This window comes from Bipolaris victoriae (genome assembly GCF_000527765.1).
Source record: "Bipolaris victoriae FI3 unplaced genomic scaffold scaffold_1, whole genome shotgun sequence".
Classification (NCBI taxonomy): Eukaryota; Fungi; Ascomycota; class Dothideomycetes; order Pleosporales; family Pleosporaceae; genus Bipolaris; species Bipolaris victoriae.
The window spans coordinates 143,550-167,578 of NW_014575391.1; the positions used below are offsets into that span (position 1 = coordinate 143,550).

A 24,029-nucleotide genomic window follows, 5' to 3' on the forward strand; every position below is an offset into this window, starting at 1 on the left:
GCGTGTGTACTACAGTACAGTACTTACATATAAATACAAAGACCCCCCCCCCCCCCAAAGGAATACTTCACACATCCACCATCCAAACATCTTCTCTACCACATACACCAATACAACAACACACCAAAAAATACAAAACACCTTTGACCAACATGCGCTTCTCAACTCTCGCCACGGCTCTAGCCTCCGTCTCCTCGGCCTCAGCAGCCATCTACGCCATCACCGTCCCCGCCGTCCTCACCCCGAACACAACTTTCCCCCTCACCTTCAACTCCAACCTCGACGCGACAAACTCTCTCGACGTCGCCGTCGCCTACGGCTTTGGCGCACCACCCCCCTACGCCGGCGCCCTCGGCTTCAACTTCAAGACCATCTACCTCGCGGGTGAGGAGTCTGGCTACAAAATGGGCACCAACTACACCGTCGACGTGGTGGCGCCTGCTGCCATTGCAGGATACAATGGATCCGTTGTTGTTACCGCGGCTGTGTACCAGATTTTCGGCTACTCGGCTACTTACTTTTTGAAGACGTTCAATGTTACTGTTGACGTTGGTGATGCGTCGCCGGATGATGGTGTGGTTTTCAATGGCGATGGGGACAATAAGGCTACTTGTAACCTTTAGGTCACGTGTGCGTGGTAGTGGGTTATAAATGAGAATGGAAGCCACCGACGTGGGAATGATGGTAGATTGTGTTTAGTAATGTTAGAATAATGTCTGCAATAGAAAGATATTCATGTATATAAAGATGCGTTGGTGATTCCTTTTTTTTACCGTTTTTCAGCAATACAGGGCAGCTATAGTTAATACTTTGTTTGCTGCGGGGACAGTTGCAGGCATATCCACAAGACGCAAAGTACAATGAGTAAAGTTCATTTGTGAATTGTCAATCTTGTAATTGTGCGCACAGTGACGTTGTTAGAAAGCCTCATCGCCAGGTATTGCACGCCAATCTGCTGAAGCATTCCACTGGACCGGAACAATAAATGCCAGAAAGAAAGGGTAAAGTTGGGTGGGAAGTAAGAGTGATGGTCTTGAGCTAGAAGAGATGGAGTTATGTACTGTTTACGCTGAGTTTCTTTTGGAAGGCACCAGCAGCAGTAGTGGCTCCCCATTTTACCCTATCTTGCCTTGCCATTTCCATCCCAAATGCAGGACTCTCATCCACAAGAATTCCTGACCTCTTCTGGTATCGCTGTGAATACTTTGGCCATAACATCGGCCGTACCATCAACCCAGTTCCTCCTCTCCTTCTCTGCCTTCTCCACCTCAGCATGTATACACTCAACTTCTTGCTAGACCACTCCAGCGATAGCCAGCCCCTGCCACTCTTCACAACCTCTAGTAGCGAAGTGAAAGGCCTGGGGACGGACATAGGGACGAGCAGCACGCAACTCAAACACCCTCTAGTAGAGGAAATTGTACAATCCCAGCCTTCGAGGATACAAGTGCGTTCGTTCAAAAAGCAGCAAAAGTCTGGACTGCTGCGAACTGCTGTACTACCTCGGATGCGGAGATTGACGCACTCCGATTGGTGCGTCCACGGAGAAGACGATACGGTTGTGGGGCATTGGCGGGGTCAATTCCACTCGTCCACCCCGCCATTGCTATCTCTCTGCTATCTTGGAGACCCAAACAACGTGACTCCCTTTTCCTTCACCAACCCGTCGCTCATTCTCGCCACAAGCTCTTACCACACCATTCCCAATCACCCATTACCTCCCAAGATGAGCACCGACGCAATCCCCACCACGCAAACAGCAGGCTGGATCCAAGACCCCGGCCCAGACTGCGTCCTCCAGATCCGGAACGACGTAGCCGTGAAGCAGCCATCCGCAGGCGAAGTCCTCGTCAAACTTGAATACAGCGGTATCTGCCATTCGGACTGCCACAACCTCGCTTGGCCAGGCAAGTACACCGAAGTGCCTGGCCACGAGGGCGTCGGCACCGTAGTCTCGCTGGGCGCAAATGTGTCATCGGAGCTGATGGGCAAAAGAGTCGGCATCAAGTGGCTGTGGAATGCATGTCAAACGTGCAGTAGCTGCAAACAGGGCAAGGAGAATCACTGTGCCAAGCAGAAGAACACCGGCAGGAATGTGTGGGGCACCCTGCAGCAGTATGTCGTTGCCGATGCGCAGTTTGTGACTAGGATCCCAGATGGCGTCAAGAGCGAGATTGCGGCGCCACTTCTGTGCGCGGGCTTGAGTCTAGCAGGTGGCGTGTCCAAACTCGAGCCCGAAGTCAAGCCTGGCGATTTCGTGGCTATTGTCGGTGCGGGCGGCGGCCTGGGACATATCGGTGTGCAGATTGCGAGTATCAAGGGGTACAAGGTGATTGCCATTGACAGTGGGGCTGAAAAAGAAAAACTCGCAAAGGAAATGGGGGCTGTGGCGTTTGTCGACTTCGCAAAGCAGGATGTCGTGCAGGCCGTTAGGGATCTCACCGATGGCGAAGGCGCACACGGCGTCATTTGCGTTGCTGGAAGCGAGAAGGCATATATCCAAGCACCAGACTTGTGCAGGAACAGTGGTGTCTTTGTCTGCGTAGGCTTGCCACCGGATACCTTCATGTTCCCTATGAGTCCCATCCACATTGCTAACAAGGGTATGTTGTCTTCCCAATCCAACTTGTCTTGAACTGTCATTGCTAATTTGATAATATAGGCCTAACAATCCGCGGCTCATCCACCGGTAGCTCGAAGCAAATGGACGAGCTGCTCCAGATGGCTGTCGAGGGCAAAATCACACCAAAAGTCGAAGTCTACGACTTTGCTGATTCACCTAAAATCCTGCAGGAATTGAAGAGGTACGAGGTTACGGGTAGGAAAGTGGTGCGGGCGCCATAAGAATCTTGGGGGAGTTGTGAGTGTGTATGTTTAGTTGATGTGCATTGTGGCAGGAGTTGCGAATGCATCAAGCACGGAGTTTTGTCGAGTTGAAAGTCAGAAATTGGAGTTGAAGAAAAAAACAAATGTACATTTCATCCGCTCATCATCGCGCGAATAAATGCCTAATACCAATCCCCCGCCTCCTCATTCGCCGTCACACCCGCCGGATTCATACTCAACACCCTCTGTCCCGGAATCGTATCCGTAAACGCGCTCTCAAACACGCCACTAACAGCCCTACGCCCAATCTCCTGAAAACTATCATACTCATCGTTCTCGCCCGTGATGGCACTCCACTGCGCATCCATGGGACTACGGGCTGGTCCCAGATCACTCCAGCGCGTCACGACGAGGGCCTGCTTGAAGCGGCCATGCTCATAACTGCGGACTGCCTTGTCTTCTACGAGTTTGAGCTCGAAGAGGTATTCGGTGGGGCATTTGGGACAGCGACGCATAGGACGGCAGGTCGAGCACAAGGGCACCATGCCGAGGATTTTCTTGCCGAGGTTGCGTTCTTTGAACTTGTCGATGGCGGTGGTGTCGCTTTCGCTTGCGTAGGGGATGTGCGAGAGTGCGCATTTGGGGATGGAGGTTAGGATGCCGTGTTTCCAGTGGGCGCACACGCTGAAATACGGTGTGTAGTCGCCGCGGCTGAAGAGGAGGAGGCGCTTTGCGGCGTCTGTGAGGCCGCCTTGAACGTGGTGTTGGGAGCGGACGCGCAAGAGGACGTGCCCCTTTTCAGTGATGTGGTAGGCGGATTCGTGCGTCCAGTTGGAATATGGGTCTTTCCAGCGGCGCGCGAGGGATTCGTGTGGGATACCGTAGTCCGGGCCGTGAGCCCAGTTTCGGCGGGCGAGTTGGATGAAGGCGAAGGGGAGGGTGCGGCCGTCGGTTAAGCGGATGCGGGGAGGGGGCATGTGGATGTTTGTCATATTTGGGCATTCGAAGAGGGGGTTGAGTACGTTTTGGGGCTTTAGCGATTCGAAGCCGGGTTGGATTCGGAGATGCCATTGAGCGCATGGGAAGCAGAAGAGATGGCGTGGCATTTTGGGGTCCATGGCGAGTAAGAAGTCTAGCCGGTGCGTGCGGTGCACTGGGTCCAAAAGAAGTTTGTATGGGTGTTTGCCTAGTCGAGCATACATGGTCCGGCATGTTGATGATAAATTGGCAACATCCAAAGGTGATAAAAAGTCGGCAATACGCAGCCACACTTCAGGTGATGCACTGGCAAGCATCGCCGTTCCATCAGGTCGTGAAGGGTCGTAAAGGAGAGATTCGTCGTCTCTCTCCTCTTCAATGGTGTCTACTCCATCGATATATGTAAACGCATGCATCATCTCGGTTAAGTCTTTTCTCTCTCCTGTATCCTTGTCAAGAACATCATCTTGTCTTGTTGACGCCGAAGGTGCTCGATGTGCTTTGCTGAGTTTCGAAGGCTGCGCTTTCGGCGGCGAGTACGGGCGCATATTCTCGCTATGTATCTGTGGCAGAGACCCTGACCTTGAGCTCTGTGGGTGATATAGTGGTGCGGCATATTGTGGCTGTCCCTCTGAATTGCGACGGTAGTCGGCTGCTTGTAAATCAACAAAGAGATGTGTATTGCTCGTGTCAGTGAGAGCATTGATGGCAGTGTACGGGTTATCGCGCAATGCATGCGGTGCAACCCCAATAACATCATTGTATGCCGGAAGGCCAAATTGAGTTACGGTTGAGCCGTTTCTTTCGTCGGTGAAACTACCAGAGTCTTGACGTGCAGTCCTGCCCACACTGGCGGTCGAGTCAAGCTTTCCAAGCATATCGCTTCGTGATCCTTTCTTGGAAAGCTTTTTCCGCGCGCCATGCGGTTTTGCTTCTTTACCAGATTTCATGCCAAACATGGCCCGGAAGCCACTCTTTTTGGTTTCCTGCTCTGCCATGGTGAAGTGGCTGCCGCTGACTTGGGCGTGTGTCGTGTTTCAAGAGGAACAACGCAGAAAGGCCCTTCTACGGCTTGACGAAGAATTGAGTAGGACTGCGTGTGATGCATGAATACCGTTTACACGGGAGAGATGTTTCTCAACAGATGATGGGAATTGCCGCGACTTGGATGACGATCGTCATAGCGCGACGGCGGCTTGTTTCGGCAAGGATCCGAAAGCATCCGCCCAGTGTGAGCGTGCGGTCAAGTACTCTAGGGCTGAGTTATCGATGGCATGCATGTCATGATCAGCAAGACGCCGGTGGTGAGCAATAGGCTTGAGCGTTCCCGGCGTCAAATTGTGCGGACAGGCGGGCGACGCGTGGGGTGGCAAACGCGAAATATGCACGAGCTGCTTAGGCCACGTGATGTAATATGTCAGACACATGTGATTCGTCTGCCATTGCACGTGTAGTCTTATCACACGTTCTGTACAGGTGCTTGTTTCTTGTCTTGCTTCTAATCAAGCCCTGTGATACTGGAAAGTCCCGGCTCATGCATACCCCTGAGGTATTCGAACCTGTCCTGCTCATTGTGTGTCCACCTATCCAAAGAAGTCTTTAGCGATCATCCTCTGAATTATAGCGTGTGGGAAGAAGCGAGGCAAGACTCAGTGGTAGCGCTATGCGATGGTCTGAATACCTGATGAATAAGATCTACAAAAATCTTCTTTAGTGCCATGTTGAACCCATGTTGAAGTACGGAAACGGGGGTATCATCGTTGAGTTTCCACCTCGATATATAAAAAAACGCCTGGTAACCCGTTAAACAAACTGTGGAGCATTGTTGAAGCCACAGTTTCCATGCCTTTCATACATTCGCTTTTCTTTTTAATCCTCCGCCCTCTTCTCCGCACCATACCCGCCCTTGCCTTCTAAATTCTGATAACTCAGACCCTCTCCCTTTCCGTTTCTCGGTCCCCTTTCATCCAAATCTTCCTTGAGCCACCTGAGCACGAGTTCGCCCAACTGACTATTCCCCGTGTACTGCTGACCTCCAGCCGCTTCAACCTTGACATTCATTTCCTCTGTGCTGCCCCACTTCTTCACCTTGCCCAGACTCATATGTACCAGATGCGTTGGCCACGTAGCAAGGTTATCCAGGATATGCGTCGCATAAACAATTGTACAAGGCCTTGTCTCAGTTTCCTTCTTCAAGAAGTTGAGAAAGTTGCTGCGCGACAGCAGATCCAAATCTACCGTAATCTCATCGAGCAGCAGGATGGTCCACGGCCTCAAAAGACCCATGGCGAGCTGCACACGCCGTCTCTCTCCGTCCGAGACGGCATGCATGCGCCAGCTCAAGTCAATGTCGAGGATGCGCACGAGCTCGTCACGGCGCTCGGCGTAGTGGTCGCCGCCGACAGAGGAAAGGAGCGTGGGAACATCAATGTCGGTGCGGACAATGGGGTTCAGCACCCATTCGAGACCAAGATATGTCACGCCCTCCAAGCCCATCTTGAAAGGGTCGATACCGGAGATGTGGACGGTATTGGCGGGGGCCATGCGCTTGCCCGAGAGGAGACGCAACAATGTGGTTTTACCCGCACCGTTGGCTGCACCATGTTAGTGACCTTGCTTTGGTATAAGTGTTACAAATCTTGGGATTTGCTACTTGCCTCCGATCAGCAATGTTCTGCTGCCCGGCGGCAGGTCGAGAAAGACGTCCTTGAGCCCACTCGAGCCGTCGGGAAAGGCATAGCTGAGATTTTTCACGTCAATCGACGGCGCGATTTCTTTTGAACCTGTTGCTCCAGACATTTTTCAGAAAGGCTCAAGCAGAATACGCGTGTAAATGGCTGTTGCGCCCTTTGGTGGGGAAGAAGTGTACATCTTGCGTGCTAGACGGCCGTAGAGTCATTTTGGAAGGCTAGACTCGAGATGTGTGATGCCATCATTCCTGCGGGTGATCTAAGCTAGTCCGGATTAGGCAAGTATCAGACTCACGGAAATATGTATTCGCCATACTTTTCCATTTCTACGTACCCCTGTTGTTGTGATTGCCTGCTAAGACGCTAGAGATCGGATTATCGATTCATGACAAGTTACTGATTCATGTTTTGTTTCGCGGGCAATATGGAAGATCGACTAGTAGGTCGTTTCTTCATCTATTTTGTAAGCGCTATCGGAAATACCAGGGCCGCGCATCGAGTAGTTACCAATAGCATCCTTGTATGTTAACACAACGTCGCAAGTCTGGCCTGGTTTTCACAAGTAATGCACGGTAAGATAAAGTTTGTAGAATAGCATCCATACAATATGTAATTAAATCCCGAGGTTGTGCATATCTATGTACAAGCACTAAAAACCCAACCTCGAGATTCTCATACTAGAAAACTCCGAATCTGCACGGATCCATGTGCACTACTAATCTACTATGCACCAGCATTGTTCACTGTCCATGTCCATGTAGAGCCCCCAAGCTCCCGGTGTTACCAGGAGGCAACGGCTGATTTAGAGAGAAACACAGCCGTTGGAAGAGTCCTCAAGGAAGAGACCACCGTAGATCTGGCTCTCATCAAGAGGAGACTCCTGGAAACCAGCATTGGCAACATCAGAAGTACCAGTAGGCTTCTTGAGCATACCGCAGTGGTACTGGCCGCCACCAGAGAGGTCAGCGCCGATGGGGCCGGCGACCTTCTTGAGGGCACTCTTTCCCTTGCTGTAGAAGATGGTAACCTCGCTACGCTGGATGTTAGCACTGTATTTCGCTATCATTATGAGGAATTGGGTCAGGAAAACTCACTTCTTAACGTAGTCGAGAGTGATAGCAAAGTTTTGCCAGTTGGTGAAGTCGATGGGGGTAGCCCAGAGCTGCTTGTTGGTGCGGTCAAGAATCTTGAAGCTGCTCTTGTCGGCATCGCTCTTGCCAATGAGGGTTCCGGCCTGGAATTGGATCTGGTTGCTGCTGAAATCAGCGGCCTCGTGCCACACGTTGAGGTACTCGTGGGTCAGGTTCAAGGCCCTCTGGGGGTTCTGCTTGACACTCCAGTGGAGGGTCTTGACGCCCTTGCCACCCTCGCCATCGGCAGCATCCTTGAGAAACTGGAGCTCAGCGCGACGGAATCCAACCTGCTTCATGAAGATGGATGCATCGGAGATGGTGAGCTCGAGAGGCTTGAAGCCACAGTCGAAGCGGGAGGCCCCAACATTGGGGAACTTGAGAATCTGAGACCAGGTCAAGTTGTTGCCCTTGACGAATCCGGCATTGAAGAGGGTGTTGGTAGCAGCGGAATCGAAAGACTCGAGGGTGGCGTTCAGAGGAACACGGCCATCGAAAACGATGGGGCACTTGGGAACAGCGCCGCCTGAAGAGGGGGCAGCAAGAACAGCAGAGGCCGCTAGGGCGATAGAAAAGAGTGTCTGGGTGAACATGATGATTGCTGAGAATAGAAGTGTCGTCGAGACTGTGGATGCAGTTGGTGTTGTGGAGACGGTTTCACTGGGCTAAGCTTTCGCTTTATACCAGTTGCTGGAATACCAAGCTATGTTGCAATTATCCTATTGAATATACTTTTACCTTCTATATTGCCTGTAAGCACAGCATGCGTCCGCCGCGGCGTCTTTTGCTCGCCGAAATAGAGGGTTTCATTGTACCTTTCATCTGCAGGTAGTCGACTCAACGGGATCGCTAGCCTATGAAAACAGGGGAACCAGGCACCTTGCGCGTTCCACAGTAGGTCCGGCGACGTCAGAGTAGGGCCGCATTAATATGGGAAGGGTGCGTCCTCGCCTTACCACGGCTTGTCGCTGGGCTGTGGGGTAAAGTCCACACCATTTAGTGTATAGTTTTTAGTGCACTGACAAGCGGTCCGGCCACCCGCTGCTTGGGGCCAAGGCTTTCGAGAAGCCGATTTAATATCGACAAGCGTGTATACGTAGTATACAAGTGGAGATGAAGCACTGCTCCGCGCAGGTGACCATGGTGTGTGTGGAGAGGGCAATTCCTGCGCTTTGCTTGTTCCTCCTACGCATGAGCTTAGCCGTGTGTGTGTAGTGAATGTAACAGCATGGGTGCTGTTCTTGCCTTTGATACACTGGATTCCTCATCACCTTGGTCGGAGTATCATAGAGTGGGCCTGCTCTGCCGGGCAAAATTGTCAAGGGAACTCCCGAATAGCACCGTAAAACACGCCAGCGTCGCCAAGAGCGAGCAAGGGCCGCGAACACGACCGGGCGCTTCGTTCAGTCAAGGTGACAAGCCGTCCGACGAGCGGGATATGCGTTGGGTGCGATTGTTGACGATGTCACTCGTGAATACAGCAGGGAAGCCGACATATAGCTTCCGGATGCAAAAGTTTCCACACGTCCCGCTGCTCCAAAAGGGAGAGAGGCCCGCGCTCCGAGCTCCAAGTCGTGCGCCGCTAACCTTTCGCAGTTGCGGCTTCATAGTCACAAAGCTCTACTAGGGTCCCAAAGCGTGGGCGGCAGCTGTAATACCTGGCGTATACCAGCTTATAGTCGAACTACATTTGTCTTGTACTATCTGATGTGATCCGGACAAGAGCGGATCCTAGATTGCGCCAAGGGGAGCAGGTGGTCAAGCCGTGTTCAATACACGCCCATCCACGCGTCTCCAATCTCGACCTTCACAACAACATGTCCTGGTTGCCGTCTTTGTCCCAGTCATATGCGGTATTGTGTTCCGCCAACGCGCTGCTTACCGTGCTTCGCATACCCAAATCATGTACCAACCTAAAACGCCATGCATGAACGTGCTGACAAGCAACCGCAAACGCCTCCCTATACACGGCCTGAACATTATGTACTCTATGTCCCCGGTACACCCCCTCGTCCAGTCTAACCTGCCTTTGGAGTAAGCCAGGTAGCCTCCTCACAGCCTGCGTAGAACTCTCGCTGTCCATTTTCTCCCTCGACTCCAAATCCCATTGCGCGCAGCTTTGCAGTATCCCAACCGCTGACGAATTCACCCTGTCCGCCATTCTCTCGATCTACCGCGTCACCAAGCTTGATGTAGTCGGCATGGCGGCAGACCGTCTGTGAATATGACCATTGTAAACAATTGTTGTCATTGGCGCATTCAGAACCACAAGAACCGGCGTTGTGGTGCGCAGGGCGGTCGTTAGGGACGGGTGCGGTCGAGAGATTATCCCACCATTCGCGGCTGGGACCTTGGGAGAGGAACGCGTGTGTGTACGAGAGAAATGATGAGTAGGTAAACGGTTTCTGTGGCCATCATATTAGCAAAGTGCACCAGCGCGCATGGGATACAAGACTCACAGTGTTGTATGGTCGGGTCCGCTCCCACTTCCAAAGATCCTCCATCTGCTGCGGCTTGACCTGGTGCAGCGAAAGCATGGGGACACACCACCTCTCCTTTGTAGTGACGACATCTTTGACCTTGTCGCTTGCAAATGTGGGGTGCATAGGCGCTATCTTGTGTCCTGTCGCGTTCTGGATGGCGTAGGCTAGTACAGCGTCACCGCGCTGCTCTTCCTTGACCCAGTTCTCATATCGGACGCTCAGGCGATTTTCGCGCGGAATTTCTGTCGATCCAACCGTTTTGGCAGGGATGAGTTTCTTTACCAGACCCTGTGAGAGGACGATGCCCGCCCCGCCGTAGGCGAATTGCCGGCCTTCAGAGCCTTTGTGCGGTTCGCCCATGTAATGAGGCTCCGAGGGGTCCAGCTGGCTCAATAGTCTGAATAGCGTGTCCCAGAAAAAGTAGACGTCTGACTCGACAAAGACAAACCACTTGGCCGTTGGGTTGGTGATGTATGCCTTATCAACCATGGGCAGGTACTTGAAACGGTCGAGCTTGAACGACCGCTGTTGTCCCTTGACTGTCTCGCCCCCTTCGTGTGCCTTTTTCTGCGCGACATAGGCCTCAAAATCGAGGTTGTCCTTTTGGTAGCTCTTGGGCAGCTCCGCTAGAATATCAATGACCTGTCGGTCACCTAGTCGCTCGTCCCTGTCGCCGACTATGATCAGGTTGGTGATGCAGCTCGAAACCGTGTTGAGATGCGCTTTTGTTTCGTGTGCGCCGTCCGAGGCCACCTTGAGTACGACCTGCACTTCTTCGAGCAGCTTGGTTGGGAAATTCTTGCAGTAGTCGAGCTCAATCGAGTTGGCGGCTTTTGTCTCCAGAGGCGGAAAAAACGACTTGGTCTTGGCCTTGTGTACGGGCCCCTGTGTACGCGACCCTGTGCGGTGCGAGAGAGAGTAGAAGAAGAAGAAGAATAGGAGGCCGGGAAAGACAAATCTCCATGGCCGTCGCGCCAGGCGGCCAGCCACTGTTCTCAGCATTCTGTTATCGCTATGGCCCCCTCAAGGCACCGTCGTCGCGGGGGGGAAGAGATGGCGGTCAATGGACAAGACAGAGGGGCTGGATTATGACGTAGGGCGGGCGCTGGATGGGCGGGCGACGTCGCCGTGGCACATTGGACGGCCCTTTGGTCTGTGGTGGTGGTAGGAGTGATGTATGTAGTTGCAGGCAGCGTTGAGGGCGCATTGGTCCACCCGTCGGTTGTCGTCCTGCGCCAGTCCAGCCCGGCTCCCTGAGTCTGTCAGGCCCAACACGCGAGTAGCTAGTCCACAAGCGGTAAGGCCGCCGGCGCTAATACTTTCCCCACGTCTCCCGCTGCTCAACATCAACCCCAGGGGCCTTGTAGAGAGGATCTCTTTACAGGCCCATACACATGTACGTGGCCTGGGGGTGACGTTGACTTAGTGGGGGGCCCTGTTCTGTAGAGATGACCCCCTGTGGTAAGATAACAGGCCGACAAGACACCCGTTCGTTGCTGATGTAAGAATACTTCATAACGATGACTGAAGGATGCATCGAGGAAGTGAATGAGACATGGGCATACAAGAGGGAGAATTGTATTGCGTTGATTACTTTCGTACCAATCTATGCAAGAAAACTTCAAGGAGATAAAACTCGTCACTGGAAAATGATTAAAGACCGACTGTATCAATGGGTGTTTGCTCCACATGAGTATTTTTGCATATAGAAAAGGAGATTCGTTCAAGTTTCCTGCAAGGCCGCATAGTCATTTTCAGAAAATTATCAGCTTTTACCCACAAGTCGTAGCGCTTTTGTACTGATAGATTACTTCACAGCTGTCGTATTAGCTGATACTACATTACTTGTTCATGTATTTTTGGTAGGACTAAACCTTTTCTATATATGTTTGTTACATAGCGTATCGTATTGATCATATTAGAACCGAATATTAGGCAACACCTCAACCTGACGGAATCGGGTATTAAAAAAAGATTCTGCAGTCAAAGTAAAATGATTCGGGTTGACTTCACCCAGACCATGCTTTCTAAAATGCCTAAATGTAGGATTTTCTGGCCCTCTAAAATTGGTGCCGTAGTTGGAGAAGAAGAAAAAATTGAGAAAGCTTCTTTAACACTAAAACTTGGGTAAACCCCTCTCTACGGGTGATTACCTTAAGGGGAATCGGTCTTAATTACAAACTAGTGTTTAGCATCTAAGAGTAAATTTAATTTTAGAAAAAAAAACACTCAAGCTCTTGACCTTACAGAATTTTTAGCATCGTGGGAAAAGAATTATGGTATCCTAAAGAAAACCTACTCCGTTACCCCTCCATATATATGATTACAATTTCCTTTACATTACAAACAAAAGTGTAGACAACAAGCATCCACTACTGCTGTACTGAAATGAATACTATTCTGAATAACTAGAGATTTCTGACATGCCTTACGGTCAGATACACAACACTGATGGAGCAAGAGGCGACAGCGAAAGATGTCTATCTCGATAAGCTATGGAGAATAAGAATGAAAATTGTAGAGAGTCCCGCTAGATCCATAATTCTACCAACTAATGAAAAGAGTATAATGCAAGCAAAATAGGTAAGACAAATGGGAATCAGGAAACTGTCTGAACTCGAGAATAGCAAACGACAAAAATCAATCTTCAGATAAACACGAACATAAATGTACACCATTCAATCATCGCATCTTTGAAATCCTAAGAATGTTCTATCGGATTTCTAGACGTCTTCTACGCGAGATTAAAATTGCAGATTTGCCATTTTGAAAAGTGGGTTATGAGGTACACAAGGTTTAAATTACCAGGAATCACGCTGCATCACCGTGTGGAAATCTACCCGAACCATGCACGAGCACATCATTCCGAACGTGCATCCAAGTTAACAATCTCAGACACTGGTAGAGGCTTGTGGGAGAGAACGCATACCAATGCGGTACATCGGTCCCGTGGCATCTGAATGTGAAGTACTCCATATCCATCTTTGGACTGGCAATAACCTCTGCAGATATTGCAGAAATCACATTAAGTTTAACCCCGATATTAAGATCCCACGACACCTTCCCCCGGAATACATGGGAAACAGGCTAAAGGTTCAACGTCGATGATGGTATACACGCCATATAGCCGTTGTTGTTTTGTAAGCACATTCGGCTATTCCTGCCGGCCCTGCACCTTCCCCGCTTCCATGAGCGACATCACCACTTCCAGTCCGTATACATAAATAGCAGTAGTTCTCATTCTCGTTTACTTTAAGAAAAAAAGAAATTTGTTTCTGTATAACAACTCGCGTTGCTCTAGAACCAAGTACTAGCAATGCCTTCTTCAACCGCTGAGTAACTTCACCAAAGCTGCACACACTTACAACTGGTCGTCACTAAACGAATATAGTTTGGTAAAGCTAGCTCAAACGCTTATCCGCGATGGACCAAAGAGAATTGAGCCAACATTTCGACGCATCCGCGGCCTTTTCAACGGGAAATACGCATTCGATACTACCCAGGCACGTCACGTGTGGGAACTTGACTTGCGCTATCCACAGTACACCAACAAGCCCTTTTCCGTTCGGGGCACTACAGATGCTTACCATAACCAAGATACTTCATCCCGATTTCAAGCTTCACTTCCGACGCAAAGCTATCGAGAGAAGCAGCAGTCGACAACACCTCCAACGCCGCTTACCTCGGCACCCTAACCGTGGGCACGCGTAGCACGCACCGCATCCTCGTCTTCTCCTCGGGCATCCTCAAAGACCTCGTCAAGGTAGATTTCCCCGCTATAGACCAATGGTTCGAAGAAGACACGCGGATATACTGCCACCCCAAGGACCCCTACAAACGCATTGATATTTTGTCGTCAGCCCGCAGCATCAGAGTCGCACTCGACGGTGTGACGCTGGCTGAAACCACCAGCGCGCTGTTCCTGCTGGAAACGACGCTGAGAACGCGGTACTACGTTCCTCCTACAAGCGTTAGTTGGGAGTTTCTGGAGCCGAGTGAGACGAAGACGCTGTGTCCGTATAAGGGGCAGGCAGAGTACTATCACGTGCATGTTAATGGGAAGGTATACAGGAATCTGGTGTGGTATTATCGGTATCCGACGATGGAGAGCGCACCGATTGCGGGGTATTTGTGTTTTTATAATGAGGCGGTGGATGTGTGGGTTGATGGGGTGAAGGAGGTGCGGTAGTAAGTAAAAAGGGTGAGAGTGAGGGTTCAAGGCGCGGTGGAGAAAGCTCGAGGGGATCATTGGTGAGTTGTCGCATTGGATAAGGGTTTTCTGGGAGAACATTGGGGCAATCTGATCGCCATTACCGATTGCCCTGATATGGCTTTCAACAAGAAAGTCTGGATAAAAGGGATAAAAGGGACTCAGGGTATCTACGTTACGACCAAAACCCTGTAGGTCTTGTCGCCTGGAAAACCGACATGCTTTTTTCTTCTTCTTTGCGAATATCGCACGATCGAGGGTTTTTTTGAGAAACTCTAATTTTGATTGGACAGCCTTTTGTGACAATATATTTGGCACATGCTAGATGTCTTGTCTTTGTCATTGTTCAAATGTTAATTTGTGGTCCTGGGGGGTTTGTTCAAATCATGTCAGTCATGTCCCGCTGCTATTTGCGTTTACTACCAAGACATGAGCCGATAGCCGATGGAACTTGAAACACGGTTCGGTGTCTGGGGAGGGACTGGGTGTAGCGATGGGGATGGTAAAAAATTCATCTATCTATGACCGTGTTGGGCAATCATGTTTGGCTCACCATTCTCGCTTGTCGTCATGGAGAGAAGACTGGTGTGGTCGAAGCTAATTTTGGGGGGTAGCGGACAGCGTCATAGCCAAACTGCTGTTGAGGAATATGTGCTTTTTCATGCTGGACGGTTGGGACTGGAGCCCTGTGTGAGGTGTCGACTGCAGGGCTCGAGGAATTGTCGTTGCTGCTGCTTTTTCCTCTGCGGTATGATGATGTTGGCGGTGGGAGCGTGCGATGAACCATGGATTGGGGATGGGAGATGGCCTTGGAAAGGGTCGCCGTATCGAGAGAAGCAAGCATTAGTCGGCCAGCCTTGAGTCGCATCCTGGCCTTCCTCCAGCACAGCCGCTATTGAGAGATTGGGATGGAGCCGCTCTTGGCAATACGCTAGCCCCTTTGGGCGGCGGCGGAGAAGGACGAAACATGCAGAGCCGGGCTGGATGCGCCATTTGGCTGCCTCGCCTTGGCAGGGGGAGCGGAAGAAGATTGCTCGGTCAGCGACGGATTGCTTGTCGGCAACACTGGACCGTTGCGCAGAGGAGGCAAGAGATGGATTTCGACATTGGCAAGCAGCTGGTTGCGCACACCATGCCGACAGAGCCGACGGCTGGCTCGGCGGGCGCCGTGGCAAGACGGGAGAGGCGCGAGTTGGGCGCAGTGTGCTGTTGATGAGGACGACTCGCAGCAGCACACCATTATCGTCGGCAGATTGCACTACTTGGGGAAAACGCTATATCGATGTATACTTTATGCGCTATCCCCGCTCCGCCTGGTACCGGCAATGCGCTGGTCTGTCAGGCGACCATCGTATTGTCTGCGGGTCCGACAGGTGCACCAAACGCCCACCACCCTGCCGGGCACAGGCACCGTTGCTTCCGCAGAGACGAGGCCGTTTTGACATAGCACATACCAAATCTCACGTGTTGTTGTTCCCGGAGCAGGTCGAAGAGAAAAAAAAGAAAGAAAATGGTAATTAGAATGCCAACATGCGTCTCGCCACCAGCAGCCCCCCCATTGTGCGAGAGAGCACAACATCCCAACCGAACGTCATGGCCAAGTCTTTCCGCTCGCCTCTGTTCAAAGCCAAGGTATGGCTTCTCGTATCTCTGCAATGACTAAAGTAGAGAACAGATGTGGATGGTTTCAGCCATGGCCATCGCATCCGGGGCCGGCCAGCAGTCTGTCGGAAAGTCGAGAACGCCATGATGGAGCATTACCATCGCCATGTGCTTTGAACAAGTCAAGGTCGTACCGTTGAGGCGCCGTCACAGAGGTACATGTGTAAGTATACACTACCACTCGGATGCTGGCGCTCTAGATGCCCATGTAGACTGCGCATGTATGTCTGGAAGAGTGACATCGATGCTATGCCCCACAAACGCCCAGCAAGCCATAGGTACATGGCGTCCACATCCGTACGCCCCCAGTTGCGCATCGCAGCAAACCGCCAGCGCCCATACGCCCGTCCCACGCATGATCTGCATCCGCCTAGAAAAAGTCTACCCGAAATAGCTCGTGCCGTTCCTGCTACGCCAGGGCTGCCCAGGAAAGGGCTTGCATGCCCAGCTCGCTAGTCCAATCTCTGCTACCGCCGTGTCGGAGCCGAAGATATATGTATAGGAGCCTCGCGCTGAAAGTGATCTTCACGAGTTATCGTCTGCTCTCATTGCCCTTCCCTTCAATCCCAAAGGGCATCGCGGCTCACCGTCCCTGGAAGTCCTAGACTTCTGTACATTCGCTTTTGCACCACACACTCGCTTACCTTTACCAATCATGTATCTTACCACATTAATAGGCCTCGCGGCCGGACTTGCTACCCACGCTGTTAACGCAGCCTGCAGCGGACCCCTTCAGATTGACGACTTCTCAAAGTGGTCTTCCAAGCAGAACAGCTTGGGCACCTGGACCAGCGGTTCGTCTTCAATTTTTGCCCCAAAAATAATCCATACATATACTCATTCTTGCAGATGATTCTTCCATGCCATCAATCTCCGCCTCCAACGGTGTTCTCTCTTTCAAGCCCAACGCCACCTCCTACTTCTACGAGACTCTCCCATGCCAGGCTGCTTCTTCCAATGGATACAACTCCATCACCTTCCAGATCAAGGGTCCCGCCCAGGGCTCTGCAACCCTGGAGATCCAGACCAAGGGCAGCTGCTCCGATGCTGCATACTCGTCCAAGTGGGTTACTCTGACTGGTCTGACTGGAAACACCCAGACCATCACCATCCCTCTGACTCAGTTCTCTGGTGCCAACGCCAATGCCATCACTGGATTCGTCTGGTCTACCTTTTCTTCCTCTTCCACCACATGGCAACTCAGCAAGATTGCTTTCGGGTGCAGCTCTACTGGAGGCAACCCCACCTCGACGAGCGCGACCCGCACTACCATGCAGACTGTCCCCGTCCCCACTGCCACTGGAACCTGCGCCCCCTTGGTGATTGATGACTGGGTTTCCCAATCCCGTCTGACTTTCCTGTTCTACAACGCCATGGGATTCCCCACTTCCGACGATAGCACCATGACCTCTATCACTGTTGGAAAGCCAGCTAAGAACCGTGTCGAGTTTGTTCCCAAGGACGGCTCCTACTTCTACAGCCAGTTCCGTTGTGTTGACGCCAAGGCCAAGGGATACAACGGCATTTCTCTCCGTATCATTGCTCCTGCAGGTGCTTCGCTCAACATCCAGCTTGACTCTTCAGACGACTGCGACCCAACCAAGGCCAAGTCGTTCTATGCCTCCTCCAAGGATCTCGGCTGGCAGTTCGACGGCTCCGAGAAGCTGTACACCATTCCCTTCAGCAGGTTCTCGGGTCTCAACACCGCCAAGCTCACCACCGTCCTTTTCTCTGGCTTCACTGGTACCACTTCGTTTGGCCCCATGGCATTCTACTGTGGCAACTCCGGAGAGTACATTCCTCCACCTACCCCTTCAGACTCTGGTTCTACCGCCACTGTCCCTGCACCCAGCAATGCTGCCGCTACTGGCCTCGTCATCGACAGGTTCGCCAATGCTAACAGCAATGCGATGGGCAACTGGCACGGTGGTGACGAGGGCATGACTCTCAAATATGAAAGCAACAAGCTCACCATCACCTCGCCTGATGCTGACTATGCCTTCTACACTCAGGTGTCCAGTGGATGTTCCGACTTCACCAAGTACAAGGGTTCTTACCTTCACATTGCTTACTCTGGTACCACCGACTTCACTGTCGCCTTCCAGCAGCACAACAGCAAGTGTGACACCGCCGTCGCCCCTTACCCTGAGACCTGGGACTCTGCTGAGGCCAAGCGCTATGCTAAGAACGGTCACATCTACATTCCCATCAACCACTTCAACATCAACCTTAGCCGTGTTGTCGGATTTGCTCTCAAGGGTTTCCACACTAAGGAGTCTGTCACTCTCTCCCTCATTGAGATTGTGTCATCCGTCCCATCCACTGTCAAGATCCCCAGCAAGGATGAGACCGGCAACCTTGTTTTCGCCTGCAAGCGCCCCAACTCCTTTGCCTTTGCCATTGACGATGGCCAGCCTGACCTCGCCCAGGAGGTCCTCAAGATCATCCGCGAGGAGAACATCAAGGTCACCTTCTTCACCGTCGGTGCTCCTCTCCTGGACGCCTCCACCAACCTGACCAACGTCTACAAGGAGATGAGCGCCGCCGGCCACCAGCTCGCCCTCCACTCTTTCACCCATCCCAAGATGGAGGGTCTCCCAGACTACGCCTCCATCGACTGGGAGTACAACGAAGACGTCAAGGCCATGAAGTCGCAATTCAACGGCTTCCAATCCAAGTACTTCCGTCCCCCCTTTGGTAACGAGGGTGCCCGCATGCGCTCGCGCCTCACAAAGGCCGTCGGCAAGGACGCCCACATTGTCAACTGGAGCGTCGACGTCGAGGACTGGCTCTGGGCCGAGACCGACACCCCCGAGCAGCAGAAGGTTGCCTTCCAGCGTGACGTCAACAAGGGTGGTAACTTGGTTGTCCTTCACTACCTTTACCCAAGCACTGTCAGCTACCTGCGCGAGTTCATCCAGATTGCCAAGAAGACTGGAAAGCAGCTTATGCGTGTGGACCAGTGCATGATGGATCCTAATGCTCCCCCTCTATAAATGCATACTAGAAGGGAGGTGTGAAAGTTTTCGCTTTTTTTCTTCTTCTCTTGTACTATGTTGGATTTTTGGGAGGGAAGGGGCGGGAGATGCTAACGACTGTTTGTTAATGCGGATGAAGCAAGAGTCATGTTTGTAGATAATTTTCATCCCTAAGATCTTGTGTGTGCATGCTATAAACATGGAGAGACCTTGATAATTGTCAATATATGAACCTTTGGACCAATCTTTCGTTTTTGATGTAAACCGTGGCGTTCCTAATAAGATTGTACGCTCTACGTTTTGCGGCAAAAAATATAGATAGCTTCTGCGTATTGAGCTCGTTCAAGTAGTGCCGGTGCAAGATTACGCGTACGAACTTGACGTATCGGCGGTTCTTCGCAATACCCTTCCCCCCTTTTTTTGGGGGGGAGAATTTTGAGAGTGAGGGAAGTTGAGGGTATGGTGGAGCTCCTGATAAGGGTTTACTTGACACCGTTCGTGGGCAAGCTACTAACCAGAGAAGGGCTTGTTAATATTGAGTGGTCTTGGTGCCACGATGTTGGCGTAGCTTGTTGACATCTGACGAAGGTTGCGCAGGAGAGCTTTCCAAGTACGACATGTGTATTGACGGGGGAGCATGAGGGATTGAGCGCGTAGAAGACTTACTTTTACAACCACTGATTTGACGCGCCTTGAGTGTTTTTGTCCTCATTCACTGTTGTGACTGGAATACTAACCGCAAGGTCAACAAACACGAGAAATCTCCATCTTAGCGATGTTGAAAGAGCTTTGGATTCCTGTTTCTAATATTTTTTTTCTACGAGTAGAGCTGATAGTGGTTATTTCCGCTTCGACCTGAATTCCATGAATGGGCCGAGATTTCACCGACGAGCTATTCAAAGGGCATTCAGCCCGTCACAACAGCCAATTCAAGATAAGTAATGATGATGTTGTGCTACTCTTGAAAACCTTTTATACTCTCATCCCCAGCCGGCCGAGCTTAAACTCATTGTTTAAAGAGAACTCTATACAACGACTGTTGTTCTTTCTAGTCAACCTATAGAGGGAACACGGAGGCGGGTGCACAGCTTTGTGAGCATCGAAAGCCTTCTCGAGGAGCAGTAAAGTCTCGAAAACATATTTCTCCAGCCCTGCATTGACATTGACCGAAACATAAGTGAAATAAAGTCATCAGTGATGACAGTTTAGTATTTCTTAGGTATGAGTGGGACTTACTAAGACTCCTGATCCTTGAGGTGCACCTAGAGCTCCTAGTGGTAGAAGCAAAGCTACACTGAAAACATACTGGAAGAACTGCATTGTGTTGCTGGAAAGATATAGTTGAGTAATGTTAAGGTAGCAAAGACGGAGATGCTGTGGACGTTTGATAATGATCATTCCTACCATACTTAGAAATATTCATATTTTCCATACTAATATACCAAGACATTGGATATTAATGAATGCGTTCTTTTCTAGCACCGGCTAACCTCATTTGGACTATTCCCGCTAAGAGATGTAATGTAGAGAGTCTTACATGGTTGTGTACGCCCGCACAAACATTGTAAAATCAGCTCCTAGAAGCTGTTTCTTAAAGTCTTTACGACTCACCTACCGTGTATACCCGCACAGACATGGTAAAATCAGCTCTGCACAATACTCCAGAGAGGTGTCTCGGTAACAGATTTGGGAATGACCAAACCATGCAAAACTACATCGGTCAACAGCTTCTCAGATTAGTCGTTCTTAATTGGATTCGATTGTTCCCAAGTCTGCATAGTAGACCTAGTTGATAACACACTGTGCTACAAGGCAATAGCTTTGTGTTATAGCAACGCTGAGATGATAATCAGGCGCTTATTCAGATAACTCTAGATCTAATTTATTAGAAGAAAGTACTAGGCTATTCCTAATAATTTTAGCGGAAGCTATACTATATACAAATTGTATAGCTCTTAACCTCGATCCCGGCCAGTGTTATTCCCTTGCTAGTGGCCCACACACAAAACTTTGGGCTGCCACTACAGCCCTCGTGATTGGTGTCTGTCTGATTTGAGGCGCCCTAGATTGAAATCAACGTCCGAAGTAGGATCGCATCGGATCAATGCCTTGTTAAATTCCTTGGTTTATGTAAACCGCAGACGTGATCTCACCAATCATAGTAGTCAAGGCCATGACATGATGTTTACGACGCAGTTAGGGTTTAGGCATGCCAACCCCACAAACTAGATTCGCTGGGAGCTCGCTACGCTTTATATCCATCAAGCAACCTGATTCTCTCTTATCCAACGCCACCACACGACGTATGTATCCAGAAATACTGCTCTACGTAGCCTTCCTTGAAGGCTAACTTCACCACCAAAGCATGCCTGAAGTTAAAGACTACGATTACAGACGCATGTCGTCTACAGAAAATGATTCCTGTAGAGAGGGCGAAGAGCATCCCCAAGACCACCGCCAACGATCTGCTTTCTGGACACGAAATATCAAAACAATCTTTGGAGTAGTCGGCTGGATGATCACAACCTCGTTGCTCATTACCATCCTTCTGCAGCTGAAGAATGCATCCCACTCCCATATGTTACACGCAACTATGACGGGGAACGAGTCGCCTTACAAAGATACCTCCTTGCCATACAAAGACGAATCTTCGCCGTACGAAGACGCCTCTGCACCTGGCGGAAACCCATCTCCAACACACACTGGGAGCTGGCCAAACTGCGGCTCTACACCAGCCGAAGCAAAGAGCCTTGGATGCAAATTCGACATTCTCAGCTTCGCATGGCAACTACCAGCATGCTACGATGTACAGATCATGGAAGAATTCCTCGCAGAGAAAGACTGGGTCTTCTACCGTGAGTCCAACGGTACATCACCCGTTTCCAGAGCCGTTGCGTTGCAAGGAGAGCTTGACTTGTTTGTTACACAAGAGTACCATCGTACACACTGCATGTACATGTGGCGCCAGATGCACCGCGCGTTTACGATCCAGAAACACATTGATAGTCACCTGAATGACTACTACCATACGCTTCATTGCCACCATATTATGCTGGGCGAACAAGTTCCATCGGACGCGGTTGGGGCGGTTGGGCAGGTGAAATTTCCCGCTTGTCAACGGGTGGCTTAGTTGCAAGGTTCAGAAGATACTGTCGTTTACGTTTTTTGTAGGTGGAATGATTACACACTTGTTATCGAGAATGCCCTCCTCCAGATTACAACGAGGTTTTTCTACTATCTTTCAGAACGACGAGATCAGACTGTATCGCCATTCTCATCTAGAGCCACATACCGGTTACCCACCTGCAAACCCACACATATTATTCCAGCACAACGCTATCTCAATACCATTACAATTCATCATCCAGAAAAGCAAACTCCAACATGACTTTCAACCCCGCTACGATCCTACCTCGGCCATGATTGCTAGCAAGTTACTACACAGCACGAAGCGGGCTCGGTCCTATCTCGGGAGTACTGCGGTCCGACGCAGGCTTCTTTCCTAAAACCGAAGGTCCTACATATCTATTCGACTTCTGAAATTGGGAGTTAAGCGTAGAATATACGTAGTTGTATTCTGAATCCATAGACGCAGAAGAAGTAATCGGTAGGTTAGGGAACATGAAAGAATGATGTTATGGAATTGATTCCTTAGTGTTGGATTTCTGGCGTACCGAAAAAGAATAGCACAGTGGATGAACGAGGGATTGGGGCCGTACTGAGAAGGGGGTTTTGTGAAATACTGGTACTGGCTATTTGATACCTATGGGCTGGCTTATGCGAAGTGTCTTTGGGGGTGGGGCTGTGATTTACTTTGTACGCTTTATGGCCTCTTGAGTTGTCACATCACCGCAGCCAGCTCCCCCGAATTTATGACTCGGATTCCGCCGGACATAGGAATTTCCTGTCAGACTCTGAATATTCCAGGCAATGTGATTACGAAATAAGGATTGTTGGTTTTGGAAGCCGGATTCGTGGGCTGAGAAGGGAGTTGTAGACTTGGAGGTTGGAGGTGCGAGATTTGACGCGTCGGACGATGGTATGGTTGTCGGGGAGTCAGATTGTGTTGTTTGTGCGTTGTTCAGAAGTTATGGGAGAGTCTTTGGCTCCTAATTTTGATCTTTTGTAGCGGTTCTCTCTTGGTAGTGGCATGTCGAATACTTCCTTCCTTTGCACGCTTGATCCCTGGTATCCGATTGAGGTGCCGCAATGTGGCCTTGTTGCTGCATGTAACACTTAATCTTTGCCCAGTACATATGTAATTACCGACTGCACGCAAGCAGCGGGAAAGTGAGAATTGCTGACATCCACGGAGCGGGTAGGTGATATTTGCTGACGTCTGGGAAGCAGGGGAGTGGGGTCTTTACAGGGATAGATGGGGAGCGATAAGAGTCTACCCTGGCATTTGGAATGCAAACGGCTTGTATTCCCAGGGTTTCGGGATCCAGGCCAGCGGGATGGAGCGGACGTGCGATGGGGCCCGGAAAGGATATTTCTGGCATGGGTTGGAAGATGATGAAGGCGGTTACTGTCTAGAAATTGTGGGTTTGAGGTTTTTGATAAGAAAATTGTGTCGGGTTTGTAAGAAGAGCACGGATGCGGCTATGTTCAGGGAGGCTGTAGAACTTGTTGTGATATTGTGCTATCGTAACGCATGTTCCAGATAGATTTGCGCAATGCATTCATCTCTATTGTTTTAATGGAAGTATCTATTGAGCTATATGGATTGTTCTGCTACTGGTTCAATTGACCATAAATCCAGATTTATTTAAGATGAGAGACATCCCGCAGTTTATTACTAGTTGAAATCGTAAAGTATTATAAGGCCAGAGATATTAGAAAATCTATGGACCTGTTCTCCTTATTGCAATTGACTTTTTCCCCAGGATTTTTTACATTTCAAGATGGTATGGTATGTCTTGAGTGCATGCTGAGACAGCATACATCATACACGTTGTAATGAAATGCTTGGATGAAAGAACATTTGAATCTGTGACGATTTTCTTGAGTAAAGGTCATTTCATGGAAGACACGAGCTAGCCATCGTCCTAATTACGTCAATGTGCATACTG

At 50.4% G+C, this 24,029-nt stretch overlaps 10 protein-coding genes across 10 annotated transcripts; 5 read left to right on the forward strand and 5 right to left on the reverse strand.

Moving 5' to 3' along the window:
- Positions 1-152: 152 nt before the first annotated feature.
- On the forward strand, positions 153-623 carry COCVIDRAFT_11212 (hypothetical protein; the record flags this gene model as incomplete). The annotated part of the gene is made up of 1 exon (XM_014706745.1): positions 153-623. One exon carries the CDS (start codon positions 153-155, stop codon positions 621-623), a length of 471 nt encoding a protein of 156 aa, XP_014562231.1.
- A 1,103-nt stretch (positions 624-1,726) lies between these two features.
- Positions 1,727-2,844, forward strand: COCVIDRAFT_32769 (hypothetical protein; the record flags this gene model as incomplete). Its single annotated transcript, XM_014706840.1, has 2 exons — positions 1,727-2,603; positions 2,663-2,844. The coding sequence occupies 2 exons, from the start codon at positions 1,727-1,729 to the stop codon at positions 2,842-2,844; spliced, it is 1,059 nt and encodes a 352-aa protein (XP_014562326.1).
- Positions 2,845-3,008: 164 nt separating this feature from the next.
- COCVIDRAFT_32770 (hypothetical protein) lies at positions 3,009-4,802 on the reverse strand (the record flags this gene model as incomplete). The annotated part of the gene is made up of 1 exon (XM_014706841.1): positions 3,009-4,802. The coding sequence occupies one exon, from the start codon at positions 4,800-4,802 to the stop codon at positions 3,009-3,011; it is 1,794 nt and encodes a 597-aa protein (XP_014562327.1).
- Positions 4,803-5,673: 871 nt separating this feature from the next.
- COCVIDRAFT_32771 (hypothetical protein) lies at positions 5,674-6,603 on the reverse strand (the record flags this gene model as incomplete). The annotated part of the gene is made up of 2 exons (XM_014706842.1): positions 5,674-6,398; positions 6,462-6,603. The coding sequence occupies 2 exons, from the start codon at positions 6,601-6,603 to the stop codon at positions 5,674-5,676; spliced, it is 867 nt and encodes a 288-aa protein (XP_014562328.1).
- A 693-nt stretch (positions 6,604-7,296) lies between these two features.
- On the reverse strand, positions 7,297-8,217 carry COCVIDRAFT_84054 (glycoside hydrolase family 131 protein; the record flags this gene model as incomplete). Its single annotated transcript, XM_014706843.1, has 2 exons — positions 7,297-7,525; positions 7,589-8,217. The coding sequence occupies 2 exons, from the start codon at positions 8,215-8,217 to the stop codon at positions 7,297-7,299; spliced, it is 858 nt and encodes a 285-aa protein (XP_014562329.1).
- A 1,425-nt stretch (positions 8,218-9,642) lies between these two features.
- Positions 9,643-11,109, reverse strand: COCVIDRAFT_84086 (glycosyltransferase family 31 protein; the record flags this gene model as incomplete). The annotated part of the gene is made up of 2 exons (XM_014706844.1): positions 9,643-10,029; positions 10,084-11,109. 2 exons carry the CDS (start codon positions 11,107-11,109, stop codon positions 9,643-9,645), a joined length of 1,413 nt encoding a protein of 470 aa, XP_014562330.1.
- A 2,314-nt stretch (positions 11,110-13,423) lies between these two features.
- On the forward strand, positions 13,424-14,296 carry COCVIDRAFT_32774 (hypothetical protein; the record flags this gene model as incomplete). Its single annotated transcript, XM_014706845.1, has 3 exons — positions 13,424-13,443; positions 13,499-13,648; positions 13,705-14,296. The coding sequence occupies 3 exons, from the start codon at positions 13,424-13,426 to the stop codon at positions 14,294-14,296; spliced, it is 762 nt and encodes a 253-aa protein (XP_014562331.1).
- Positions 14,297-14,976: 680 nt separating this feature from the next.
- COCVIDRAFT_11219 (hypothetical protein) lies at positions 14,977-16,296 on the reverse strand (the record flags this gene model as incomplete). The annotated part of the gene is made up of 3 exons (XM_014706746.1): positions 14,977-15,591; positions 15,782-15,967; positions 16,114-16,296. 3 exons carry the CDS (start codon positions 16,294-16,296, stop codon positions 14,977-14,979), a joined length of 984 nt encoding a protein of 327 aa, XP_014562232.1.
- Positions 16,297-16,634: 338 nt separating this feature from the next.
- Positions 16,635-18,975, forward strand: COCVIDRAFT_84409 (carbohydrate esterase family 4 protein; the record flags this gene model as incomplete). The annotated part of the gene is made up of 2 exons (XM_014706846.1): positions 16,635-16,773; positions 16,829-18,975. 2 exons carry the CDS (start codon positions 16,635-16,637, stop codon positions 18,973-18,975), a joined length of 2,286 nt encoding a protein of 761 aa, XP_014562332.1.
- A 2,680-nt stretch (positions 18,976-21,655) lies between these two features.
- Positions 21,656-22,072, forward strand: COCVIDRAFT_62311 (hypothetical protein; the record flags this gene model as incomplete). The annotated part of the gene is made up of 1 exon (XM_014706847.1): positions 21,656-22,072. A coding segment is annotated over one exon (417 nt), but the record flags the coding sequence as incomplete, so codon positions are not given.
- Between the last annotated feature and the right edge of the window lie 1,957 nt (positions 22,073-24,029).